The sequence below is a fragment of the Python bivittatus genome, unplaced genomic scaffold (genome assembly GCF_059951505.1).
Source record: "Python bivittatus isolate LINGU-HERP-01145 unplaced genomic scaffold, Pbiv_v1 ctg000480_np1212, whole genome shotgun sequence".
NCBI classification, from domain to species: Eukaryota; Metazoa; Chordata; class Lepidosauria; order Squamata; family Pythonidae; genus Python; species Python bivittatus.
Window position 1 is genome coordinate 30,958,153 of NW_028277075.1, and position 13,078 is coordinate 30,971,230.

Sequence of the window (13,078 nt, forward strand, 5' to 3'; positions counted from 1 at the left end):
GGAAACTTCAGCTCCTTTATATGAAGATCACAACACAATAATTGTAATATTAAAGTGAGGAACTCCTAGACTGATGAGGTGGAGACTTAACAAACTATTATTATTACAAGAGGATATCAAATTGAAGTTCTAACAGGAATTAAAAAGTTTCTTCCAAATCAACTTAACTTCTGATGCTTCTTTATCTACAGTATGGAACTCCGACAAAACATTTATGAGACTATTGTTTATCTCTCTGGCATCAAACAGAAAGACAGCTATGCAAAAACAGAGGGATACATTAGTGAACAATCTGAATCAACAACCAAAATGAAGGCACAACATAATCCAGTTCTAGACTCAGAGCAAAAGATAAAAGTTATTCACAATCAATCAGATTTAACGGAAGTAAAGGAGACCTATAAGAATTTGAATTTCATTAAACAATATTTTGAAAAAGGCAAAAAGTCAGATAAATTGCTAGTTTATCAACTGCATAAGGATCAAGACAAAAGAACTATCACTTCTATTTCTGATGGAATGAGACATGTTTCTACAATAAAGGAGATGACGGAGCAATTTATTAAAAAATACTCAAGATTATATAATAAACAGACAATGATCTGAAAAAGGTCGAAGAGTATTTGAATGCAATTTACGAAATTTACAGACTAACAAAAGGAAGTTCTCAATAAACCTAAAAAAGAAAATGAAATTAGAAAAGTAATAAAAACGGAAATTGAACAAAACTCCAGAACCTGACATTCTTTCTGCGATATACTACAAGACTTTTCAAGGAATGTTGATTAAACCACTAACTTAGGTAACGAATGAAATTCAACAATGTCAAGAACTGTCATCTCTATTAACTCTCTAAGTTCAAAGCAGAAAATGATCCTAACTGTCCAGTTAAGCATCCTTATTGAATACTTACAAGCTTTTCACATCAATATTGGCAAAGAAAGTAATCTTTTAACTGAATTACTCAATCCTGATAAGACTGGATTTGTTCCAAAGAGAAAGATGAGAGACATCAGATATAACATGAATGTTATCAATTACATAAATTAAAAAAGCCAAGAAGATAGCTATGATATTCCATGATACGAGAAAACTTTTGAGAAGTTGGAATGATCTTTTATATAATTCTGAAAAAGATGAATTATTTACATAGAACAAAAAGCCAAGATAACCATAAATGGGGACCAGCCAAAGTTGTCCTCTTTCTAATTCCTTATCAGCATCAGAGATACTGGTAAAGATATGCCAAGAACACAAATTTCAGGAATTCAATTAGCAACTCAAGAATATAAATTGAAATTACATCTGATGTTATTGAACTTATATAATTACCCAGCCAAATGACTCTATAGAACTATAATGAAATATATATAGCAGTATGGCTTGGTGTCAGATGATCACATCAATAAGGCTAAAACTCAAATGTTGACATAGAATGTAACATGGGAAGAAAAGCAGTATCTGCACCAAATAACTGAATTTAACATCACTACTATAAAGATCAGATAGGAATCTATTGGACAAAATATAATAAAGACCTATTTAAAAATAACCATTTAGAGTTGAAAAAATATAACAGCAGACATTTCAAAATGGAAAAAGTTGAAATTGTCTTGGTTAGGAAGAACTGCAGCTATAAAAATGCTCTACCAAGATGTAATTTTCTGTTCCAAATGATTCCAATAAAAATTGAATATAAGGTATTAAATTACAAGCAGAGACAACTAACAAATTACATATGGTCCAATAAAAGACAGGATTAAATTCTAGATACCACAGGATTCAAAAGAACAAGGCAGTCTGACAGCTCCAAATATTAAATTGTATTACCAAGCATGCTGTTTAACTTGGATCACAGATTGGATCTATCACCTTATGGCTTCATTACATTTATTGAGAGAGCAGGATTTACAAATAGACTGCACAAATATCTTTGGACTGATATAAACAGGAACAAAAAGTTCACAGGAGATTATGCAATATGCACAAAGACATTCACTCAGTAGAGACAGAACACATCATTCAGACTGTAAGGTTTGATTATCAATAAGATAAACATAAAGTTTTCAGAGACTTTTTTCTTCAGAACTGCCAGAACAGCCATTATTCCAGTACTGATTGCTAAAATGGACAATTCATTCTCTAAAAATTGTTAGAAATCTAACAACCAGGTCAGATATCTGGTGGCAGTGTTGTAAAGCTCAACTGTTTTGGAAAAACATTTACAGTTAGTCCTTGACTTCCGACCACAATTGGGACTGGAACTTCCATCGCTAAGTGATGTGGTTGTTAAATGAGTCGCACCTGATTTTACAACCATTTTTGCTGCAGTCCTTAAACACATCCAGCTTCCCCTTTTGACTTTGCTTGTTAGAAGCCCCCTGGGAAAGTTGCAAATGGAGATCACATGACCCAAGGACACTGCAACTGTTGTAAATACATGCCAGCTGCCAAGCATCCACATTTTGAAAATGTGACTATGGGAAAGCTGCAACAATCCTAAGTGTGAGGACCAGTTGTAAATTACATTTTTCAGTGCCCTCATAACTTCAGTCATTAAACAAATGGTTGTAAATTGAGGACTACCTGTATATTATAATGAAACAAATTTTAAATGTTGAATTTTCTTTCCAATCTCTGTTCTTATTAAATAATAAACCTTCCCACAAAATATATTGAAATAGCATTGTACAGCATAATATATCTCTCACTTAAAATCAATTAATGAAATATTTAAAAAATATTCTAATCTAATTCTAGGATGCTTGTAAATTTCTTGTTTATTCTCTTCCTGTTTTATTTTTCTTCATTCTTTTTCTCCTTTTTATCTACCCCTTTTTTCTTCCTTTAATAAAAATGCTTCTATATGCCCATCTGTTTTTCTACAGATTCCTGTTGGATCATATTATGGCCATAGATAAGAACATTAGTGAAACAGGAATTAAGGCCTGAAAGATGGATCCTTAATTTCCTAAGATTTAACTACAGTATTATACAGAGAAATTTTGATTTAATGGACATTGGATGCAATGGTCCAAATTTGCATTTGGATTTTATACCAAAGCCAATAGACCAGTCAGCTGTTTCCAAAGTCTGTTTGGACAAATGTGGGTGCTGTGAATGCTTTCACATTTTTCCTTCTATAGGAAAGGATGGCCTTCCTCATCATTGTGCTCCCCACTGTTTTGTGCATTTACCTGCTGTAACAGGCATAAGTCCCTGGCTGATCAGCTGCCTTTTCCAAGGGAGGGATGGTTTCTTCTATTGTTACTTTGCTCAAAAAGAAAGCTGTTTTGTTGTCCCTAAAAGATGGGGGGGTGTTGTTCCAAACTGTCCAATACTGGGGCCTGAGGGTGCTCCTGCTAAATGCAGGGCTCTGGTGTCACTCATTGTGGACAGGTGGGCACAGAATTCCTGTGGAAAGATGGGCTGGAGCTGCATTATGTTGGGCAGCTCTGCTGGTGCCTGGTTTCGGGGAAAGTTTTGGAGCTGAAATTAAGCCATGATATTCACAGCACACCCAGCATTTGACCTTTTATAAAAACAAGATTCCAGCCAACTTTGCTTGGTGTACGGCAGAAGCAGCCTCCCCATGCAAATGAAAGAGCGGCTTTCTGCCCAAGTAGAAAGCAACCAGTGTCCAGGAGGGGGTGCATGAGGAGAAGGGTAACAAGACACTCTTCTGGATCCCATGGAAACTTTTAGCCCACTAGAATTACCATGAACAGGAAGACACAGTGCTCTTCAAAGTACCATTCAGCACCAAGGTGGACTCTCATCGTCCTTTTCTCAAACAGGTTCCAAAGGATGCACTGTTTGGATTTAATGGACACTCTCTTCCTCTACAAATCATCCTTTAACTCTAGGTTTTACTGTAATATGTGTTACTATTCTGAAACAGATCACTAGGTAAGAGATGAGGAAGAGAGAGCAATACAATTCATGTACATGAAAGTGTGTTGCCCTGATTTAACAATTTGTATGGTCCATTGGAGAGAAAGAGAAATCCCACTTTTCCATGAAGAATATAAAATTTCACAAAAGACAAGTTTGACAGATCTTAAGCCATAGGTTTTTAAACTCAGAAACAGACATATGGAATCAAAGGAAACAGTTAAATTAGGGGAAAGATAAACAGGGGAAGAATACGTAATTACAGGTAGTCCTCGTTTAATGACCACAATTGGGACCTGCAACTCTGTCGCTAAGTAAAGCAGTCACTAAATGGAAAATTACATGACCGTGACTGTGCTTTCTGGCTCAAAACTGACAAGACTAATCAGTTTCACACCTTCAGCTTTTGTCTGCCTAGCGATTTTACTTCATCCTCCCTTGTTCCCCACTCCCCTACCCTTTGGAATGCTTACCCAGGAGCTGGAATAATTAATAAGGGAATTAATGTTTGTATTTATATTCATTGGAAAGGAAGGGATTACAAGAGAGTAAGCAGCACACAATGGAGAATACACATTGAAAACAATGTGTTGGCACTGGCAGTCACAAGCATGCTACGCAAACAGCCCGGTGTATTCCCACTGTGTGCCTGCTTACTCTTTTGTAACCCCTTCTCCAATTTCTCTGCCCTGCAAGGGTGGGGGGGAACAGGTCAGACACAGGAGAGATTGCCTACAGAAATTGCTTGTTTTTTTCTTCCCTGCCCCCCTCACAGAACAGAGAGATTGGTTCTTCTCCCCCCAATCAACAGTTTTACCACTACACCTTTATTAAGACTCTGAAGACAAGAAACTTCTTTATTAAGACTCTGAAGACAAGAAACTTACCCTTCCTCTCTGGCCCCTGCTTCTGCTTTATTAGACCTATCTGCTATCCCATGCCATTTCTACCTGCTGCTGGGTTGGGAGCAGACTTTCCATTAGAAAAAGTGGGATGAGGCAAAAGGAAGACAGATGACAATGTAGATTTGAAACTTCTGCTTCTGAGTAACTCTCTAAAGAGAGCAAGGATTGGGAATGGCTGTGAAGAACTATACAGGTGTTAGAGAACAACTTCATGAATATTATTGCTGCCTAGAGGCACAGTATTGGGAAAGCCTACAATTATGTGCTCAGAAAAAAAATGTTGATTATTGCTTTTCTATGTATAGGGGGACAACTACTGTTCACATCCGTGACATTCCTTAAGTCACACATGTCCCCTGGGTGATGCCAAAGAACAGTCACTTCAAGGTAAACATCTGAAGCCTCGAAGTTACAGCAGCCAGTTAATCTTAGTGATCTCCTGGCTATATTACATCGCATTAAAATATGTCTAAGGGCACGAATATAAATGGCCCTTTTCAGGACCCTACGACAAAGAAGGCCCTGTTATCAAGATTTGTCAAATAAATATAGAAGGAGTAAGTAGGTCAAAGTGTCAGGTTCTACAAAGGATTTTGACAGATAATGATATCAATGTTGTTGTAATCCAGGAGACCCATGTTGATGATGAGGATCAGATTAGAGAGGTAGGATCCCTGGTTACGACCTGCTGGGAGCAACATACCATCATGCTTATGGAGTGGCAATGTACATATGGTCGACAATTGAAAATGTCCGGCTGTGCTCAACCTCTGATCTCAGTAATATACATGAGGTAATCATTAAAGCAGGAGAACAAACAATAACTAATATATATAAACCTCCAGCCACTATTTGGCCTCCACAAGTTATATCCCTGTCCCCACACGCAGCTGTATATCTTGGAGATTTCAACAGCCATCACACTCAATGGAAGTACAGGGAAAACAACGAAAATGGTAAGATGCTTGTTAACTGGGCAGATGATAACAGCTTGTATCTAGTATTTGATGCAAAGGATAGAGGAACATTTAAGTTAGCATTTTGGAGGAAGGAGTATAATCCTGACTTGTGTTTTGTGACCAACATTGAGAAAAAACTCCCAGTGACAACTTCATGATCAGTGCTAGCAGATTTTCCCCATAGTCAACATCGTCCAATTCTGATTGAAATTGGCACAAATATACCTTTGGTGTCATCCTTTCCCTGTCCAAGATGGAATTTTAAGAAGGCAAAATGGAATGTATTTACTGAAAATGTAGATAAATGTCTGGGTTGAATCCTCCCAAAAGCTAATAACTATGAGAGACTCGTAGGTGCATTTATATGAACAGCAAGAAAGACTATTCCTAGAGGATATCGTAAACAATATACCCCAGGTTGGAACGATACTTGCGAGAATTTGTATCAAGAATTCCTAAAAAATGGAGATCATGAAATTGCAAATGAACTGCTACATAGTCTTGATGTAGTTCAATGAGAGAAATGGATGGAGACTGTTGAATTGCTTAATTTTAAGACGTCTAGTAGAGAAGCATGGTTGTTATTATGGAAATTAGGGGGAAGTAAGAAGAAAATAAATAATAGGACACATATCCCAGCCAATAAGATTGTGATACATATACTGTCTACATTAGAACACAAAGGCATAAAGCCCATATAAGACAAACTGGACATAAACTCAAGGCTCTTGAAAAAGTTAATACTGAACAATTCGAATATTCATGCCCTTTTTCCACTCTTGAAATTATAAATGCATTTAAGGATGTAAAAGCTGGTAAGGCACCTGGACATGATGGTATACACCCCGAATTCCTTTTGCATTGTGGAAAATATGCCAAAAAAGGTGGCTGGCAGAATTCTTTTCAGACATTATGGAAACAGGTATAATACCACATAAGATGAAACAATCCAAAATTATTGCAATACTTAAACCAGGAAAAACAAATGATCAACCAAAAAATTATCAACCAATGGGACTGCTAAGCACAATCTATAAGCTCCTTGAAAGACTCTTATATAATAGAATTAACCAGAAGATCTTCCAGATGATCCCAGTAGGACAAGCTTGATTTCTACCTGCCCGAAGTTGGCATTGACCAAGTACTTTCACTAACAACATATACATAGAAGCAGGATACCAGATGAAGCAAAAAACGTCAGTTGCTTTTATAGATTTGAGTTCAGCATATGACACAGTGTGGAGACATGGATTGTTATATAAATTAATACAAGTAATCCCGAGTTGAAAAATTATTCGACTTATTGATAATATGCTCGCTGGAAGAACTTTTTTTGTGGCAATGAGAGAGGATTTAAGTGTCCCTAAAATCTTAAATAATGGCTTACCACAAGGCTCGGTTCTCATACCCCCTTTTTTTAAATCTATACGTAGCTGACATACCCTATACAAAGTCCAGGAAGTTTGGCTATGCGGATGACTGGGCTATGGCCTCCCAACATAAATTTTTTGAGACAACTGAAGATGTTCTTACTACTGATTTAGAAATACTGGGTAAATATTTCTGTAAGTGGAGGTTACAGCCTAAGCCAACTAAGACGGAAGTAACATGCTTCCATCCCTGCAATAGATCAGCAGGCAGGGAGCTTAACATAAGATTTAAGGGAAATCAACTTAAACATAATATGCGTCCTAAATACCGAAGTACCTTGGGGTTACTTTAGATAGGACGCTTTCCTATAAAGAACATCTGATGAAGACTGCCGCCAAACTGAGAAGTAGAAATAACATCCTACAGAAATTATGCGGCACTAGTTGAGGTTTGACAATGGATACGTTAAGGGAGTCTGCACTCAATTTGGTGTACTCACCAGCAGAGTATTGTGCCCCAGTGTGGCTTAACAGTCCGTACACAAGTAGGATTGATGCACAACTGCATGAATCAATGCGCATTTGTCAGTGGGACAATACGATTTACTCCCACATACTGGCTGCCTGTTTTGAGTCATATACCAGCCTCGGATGTAAGACGGAAAAATGCCCTCCTTCAAGAATACCGGAAGATTACTGATAATCCTCAATTACTGATATTGAGTGACGTAACCTGCCTGGAGTGAAATAGGCTGAGATCTAGACATCCAGCCATTTCTACTGCTACATCACTTGTAGAAGATGACTTTAGTATGCACAATATGTGGAAACAGTACTGGCTAGAAAATTGCCCCCCCCCCCAATGTTGAAGTTTAATCTGCATATCAGAGAAACCTCCTGGATTTGACCAGCCCCATACGATATGGACATTGAACAGAATTTGTACCAGGCCATGGTAGATGTGCAGATGCCCTTTATAAGTGGGGCAAAATAACATCACCAAATTGTGATTGTGGGGCTGAGAAACAAACTATACAACATATAATTACAGAGTGCCCAAACAGCCTACAATGGAGATATTGCTGACCTCCTGGCTGTGACAAGTGAAGTAAAAAACTATATTTGTAATTTAGACATATGTCTATAATTTAAAATTTTATATTTTATATCTTGTATTTTATCTTTTGTGCTTTTAATATATTGAATTGCGATGTGAATGTGCCATACGATAAATAATAATTTCTATGTATACTGATAAATTGTAACCGTGAATTTCTATTGCCTGGTATCACTCCAATTATAAGTATGCATCTGCCTGCCCATTTCTATTCTCTTTGGCCTTTCAATACTCATTTTCTTAGTCATAAAGAACCGTTTGTTAAGAACCTTGTTTTCTGTTGTTCAGTTTTGATTAGTATGAGTCTCATGTTCAAGAAAGGCATGTGCTTTGTCTGTTTTCCCAGTTGCTCTCTGGAGTTTAACTGTTGAGAGAAAACCACTATTTTTGCATTTATAGTTTTTTCCAATAAATGGCATGTTACTGTATATTTCGTTCCTAGGTACTATGCTGGAAATTCCAACATAATGGCTCCATGTGATGCAGCTGCATCAGACATCTGTCTTTGCAGATCATTGCAAACCCAGTTAAATTTTTCTCAAGGAGCAGGTGGAAGCCTTGGCCTTTTCCTAGCTTTGGATAGTATACCAGTTGTGAGCCTTTCTGGACTGGAATACTTTGCAATTGTAACTCATGCCTTCATCTCATTAATGGGATTTACATGGGCTGCTAATGAAGATTAACTCAGAAACTGCAACTGATTCAAAATGCAGTGGCCTGACTACTAAAAGGTAGAAGTAGATTTAGTAATGTTATGTCTTATGCTGAAGTTGCTGCACTGACTGTCAAGAGTTTCTGGGTCCAATTTAAGGTGCTGGTTTTTAAGCCTACATGGCTTAGTATCCACATACTTCCAGGACTGTCTCTCCCAACCTGAATCAGCCCTCTGTGAGGAACTACTCCAGGTTTCTTTCCCATGTAAGGTAAAAAGAGCAGAAGCCTGGAGGTGTACCTTTTCTATGGAAACCTCCATATTATGGAATATCTTGCCCTCTGAGGTATGGAGTCCCCACCTTGCTTGCATTTTGTAAAGACATTAAGACCAACCTGTTTTGACAGGTTTTTGGTGCAGATGGTGGAGCTGGGCTGCATTTCTAATTGTCTAATTTTCTTACATTTTGATGGATTTTTTTTTTCAAGTAAAAGGCCTTGAGTGCTTCAGAGAGGGTACTACAGTAATAAATGTGTAAAATTGGTGGCATATTGCACAGACTGCACTCAATTTATTCTTAAGACTCTTTAGCAAAAAGTTTCCATTATTATCCAATTGGAATACTATAAATGGTTTGTGTTTTATTCCAGCAGAACACAACCAACTCAGAATGTACCAATGGAACATACTGAATGGGGCTGTTATTTTGAGTATGTATGTTTCATATTTTTTTTAGTCATGCACTGAAGTCTCTTTCCACAGCACTGTTGTCTTTTTAGGGAAAGGCTATGAGTCACAAGCAGAAGAACATTTCCAAGTAGATCTGGGAAAAATCCAAGTGAAATCTGGAGAGCCATTGCCAGTCAGCGTACACAAACCTGAAGTTGGTAGTTCAAAAATCTGGAAATACTGTTTCCTGTATTCCTCCTCTGTCCTTTATATGGAAGATATTCTGCCTTGGAATATTTCTCACATGAAGATTAAATTCAATCTACCCCCCCTTTACATATATTTCCACATTATATTGCTGATACAGAGATTTCCGTATATTTCTATAATACTATAACAATTTATCTAACTGTCATGGAGAGTTACTTCAAATCAGTACATTTCTAAGACAAATTTAAAACAATTTTATTCAAATATAATTTTAAGAGTCTTAGGGTTAATGGAAACCAAGCATTCTTTATCACAGAAATCATTCAAGTTATTCTGAATTTTCACATTATTAACTGTTTCCAGTTCAATAATTCTCTTATTTCAGATAGTCCTCGCTTACCAACTGCTTGTTCAGTGACCATTCAAAGTTACAACAGCGCTGAAAAAAGAGATTTATGACCTGCCTTCAAACTTACAGCTGTTGCAGTGTCCCATGGTCACCAGTTGCCATCTGCGATCTTCACAAATGGCTTCCAACAAGCAAAGTTAATGGGAAAGCCAGCAGGAAGTCCAAGTCATGGTCATGTGAAGTCGCACTTAACGACTGCAGGTGATTTGCTTAATGACTGTAGCCAGAACTGATGTAAGTCGGTGCAGTCACATTTCACTTTATGACCACATTGCTTAGCCAGAGTTACCGGTCCCAACTGTGGTTGGTAAGTGAGGACTACCTGTACAGATGTAATCTTTCAAGCCTAACTAAATATTGGTTTAGGAGCACTAAAAGTTCCATTGCACATAAAATAAATTGTCCTATTTAACAGTATACATACCTAGGACTTTCACAGCACAATGTGGACTCTCCAGAGTTACTCCTTCTCCTGTGTCAAACATAGGGTTGTCTATTCCAGTCTTGGGAGGAATTTGTGCCAGCTTTTTCAGTCGCATAGAAGAATTAAGATCGAGTTCTTGTTTTTTCCCATCTTCTTCCCGTCTTCGTCTTAGGTCCTCTTGCTGCTGTCGAATCCGTTCAAGTTGAGCACTCCGCCGTAATGGCATCATCCGGCTGCCTAGATCACCTGGGCAATCCACAGCCATCTCCCTGTGTTTCTGAGATTCTTCAAGAGGTGCAAGATCCATAATTTTTGTTTCACTGTCAGAATCTTCTGTTACATGTCCATTCATATGAGAAGTTGTCATTGTTCTATGTGATAAGCTATACTGCTCGTCAGACATAAACTTTATTGTAACACTTTTCTTGATAGCTCCACTTAAAATCCATTATAATGTTAAGCAATTCTTCTTATGCATTACCAGATGAATATAAAAATACATCTCCAGCAAGAAATCTGAAAAAATATTAAAATAAGTAGAGCATATTAAAATAAGTAGAGTTAATGCAGAAAAACTAATTATATTTAATGTTGCCTGTACCTTAATTTTCTAGAAACAAACTCTATGTCCAGGTATACAAAGTTTTCCTTGTTCCAACTCTCAAGTAAAAAGCTGGTTTCTGTCTAGTGGAGCAAACTAAATTAAAATTTGAAAGGCTATTCTGGATGCCATAATCATAATTACACTGGAGAGGAAGCCTCAACTCCAACCTCATCTCCAATCTCATCTTTATAACTGATGAAACCTGGAAATGTCTAGGAGCAAATACCATGCAGACACATACTCAGGTCACCTGTGTTTGGATTAGGTGTATGATATTTTATTTAGTAACTGTTTAGTGGCACAGCTATTTTGCCTTCGCTTCATTTTATATATTTCTTACCTATGGAAATCATTATTTTAGGAAAATATGTTCTGATTTTTATTTAACATATTTGTTTTTTGTTATATAGTGGTACCTCGGGTTACAAATTTAATCTGTTCCATGACTCTGGTCGCAACCCAATTTGTTCGCAACCCGAAGCAAAATGTCCCATAAGGTTCAATGCAATTACCGTTAATCTGTTCCGGCGGCCGCGGACCACGCGTCAAGGGCAGAAAAATGGCCGTGGACCGTGCAGCAGGGCGGAAAAACGGCCGCGGACCGTGCGGCAGGGTGGAAAATGGCCGTGGACCACGTGGCACAGGCGGAAAATGGCCGCGGACCACGTGTCACGGTGGAAAATGGCCACGGATCCGGTTCATACCTCGAGGCGGAGTTCGCAAACCGAGGTAAATTTTTGCAGCCAGAGCTGGCCGTAACCCGAAAAGTTCGTAAGCAGAGGCGTTCGTAACCCGAGGTACCACTGTATTTCATCTTAATAAAGAGTTTTAAGAATTCTTTTTTATTTGATTTGAAACAAATAATTCTTTCTCCTTTGCACATTGTATGAGTTTATAGTTCTGAATATAAAATATTAATACATTAATTAGAATATGCTTTATATTATGCTATGGGAAAGTCTTGTTTTTGTAAATGTGACTTTACTGCTGAGTGTGCTGGCCTATCCATTTTATTAATACATGCTGGTTGGCAAAACAAAAAAACCATGGTGACCACTACAGTATAATGAAGTTTAATAAAACAAGTGTCTGTTTATAGTAATCAACTTCCTTTACTCCAATTTTCTTACAGTTCTTCTTTAGTCCAAAAGGGTGGCTTATTTTGAAACCTGTTGTTTTTGATTTTGGCATATTTTTTATTGTCATCTACTAAATATAATTCATTAAAAGATGAAAATCATCTCCCTGTACATGTATTATAAAATAAATGTTACCTTCCTACATTCAACCAAAGGTCCATCCAGTCCAGTCTTCTATTTTTAATATTAACAGATGCTCCCGGAATGAAAGTCGTGGCTACTGTCTGAATCTCCCTTGAAATGTGGCATGTGGTCACACTGCCTCTAGGCACAAATACCAAGATACTTATGTTTGCTACTATAGCCAATAAATGCTGATAGTCATTATCCTCTACAAATCTGCCTGTGCAATTTTAAAGACATTGGGTTTTCCTACAAATTCATGACAGCAAAGTAGTTTTTTGCTCTGAGAAAGGGCTTCAAAATATCAAATGGAAACAGCTATGTTAGGCTTTAGTAGTAACATTTTTTTGTTACTTCTTTGTTGTGGCAGTAATATTATTTAATCTGTGAAAATAAAATCAAGTCTTCTAAAGACAAATTTGACTCCTGGTGACTTTAGGAACATGTTCATATATTTTCTCAGAAACAATATGAAGATAGTGTGCCACTATCTTCATCTTTTTTTTCCACCTGTCTAAACTACTGCCCTGTGATTTCCTGGTAGTCTCCCATTGTTGCAGCTGCCAAGTTCAATGCAGGTTAGCTTTTAGCTTTTTCATAGTC

At 37.4% G+C, this 13,078-nt stretch overlaps 1 protein-coding gene across 3 annotated transcripts in view; it reads right to left on the minus strand.

Moving 5' to 3' along the window:
- The window catches only part of PALS1 (protein associated with LIN7 1, MAGUK p55 family member), a 60,883-nt gene that overhangs the window by 28,624 nt on the left and 19,181 nt on the right, over nt 1-13,078 (minus strand). For 2 of the 3 annotated variants that reach the window (XM_007424498.4, XM_088145620.1), the window contains exon 2: nt 10,610-11,125. In XM_007424498.4, coding sequence (XP_007424560.1) covers nt 10,610-11,012 — 403 coding nt within the window. In that variant the 5' untranslated portion in view covers nt 11,013-11,125. Of the gene's footprint in view, nt 1-10,609; nt 11,126-12,487; nt 12,617-13,078 lie in introns of all 3 variants that reach the window. The other variant, XM_025164257.2, reaches the window with a different exon arrangement.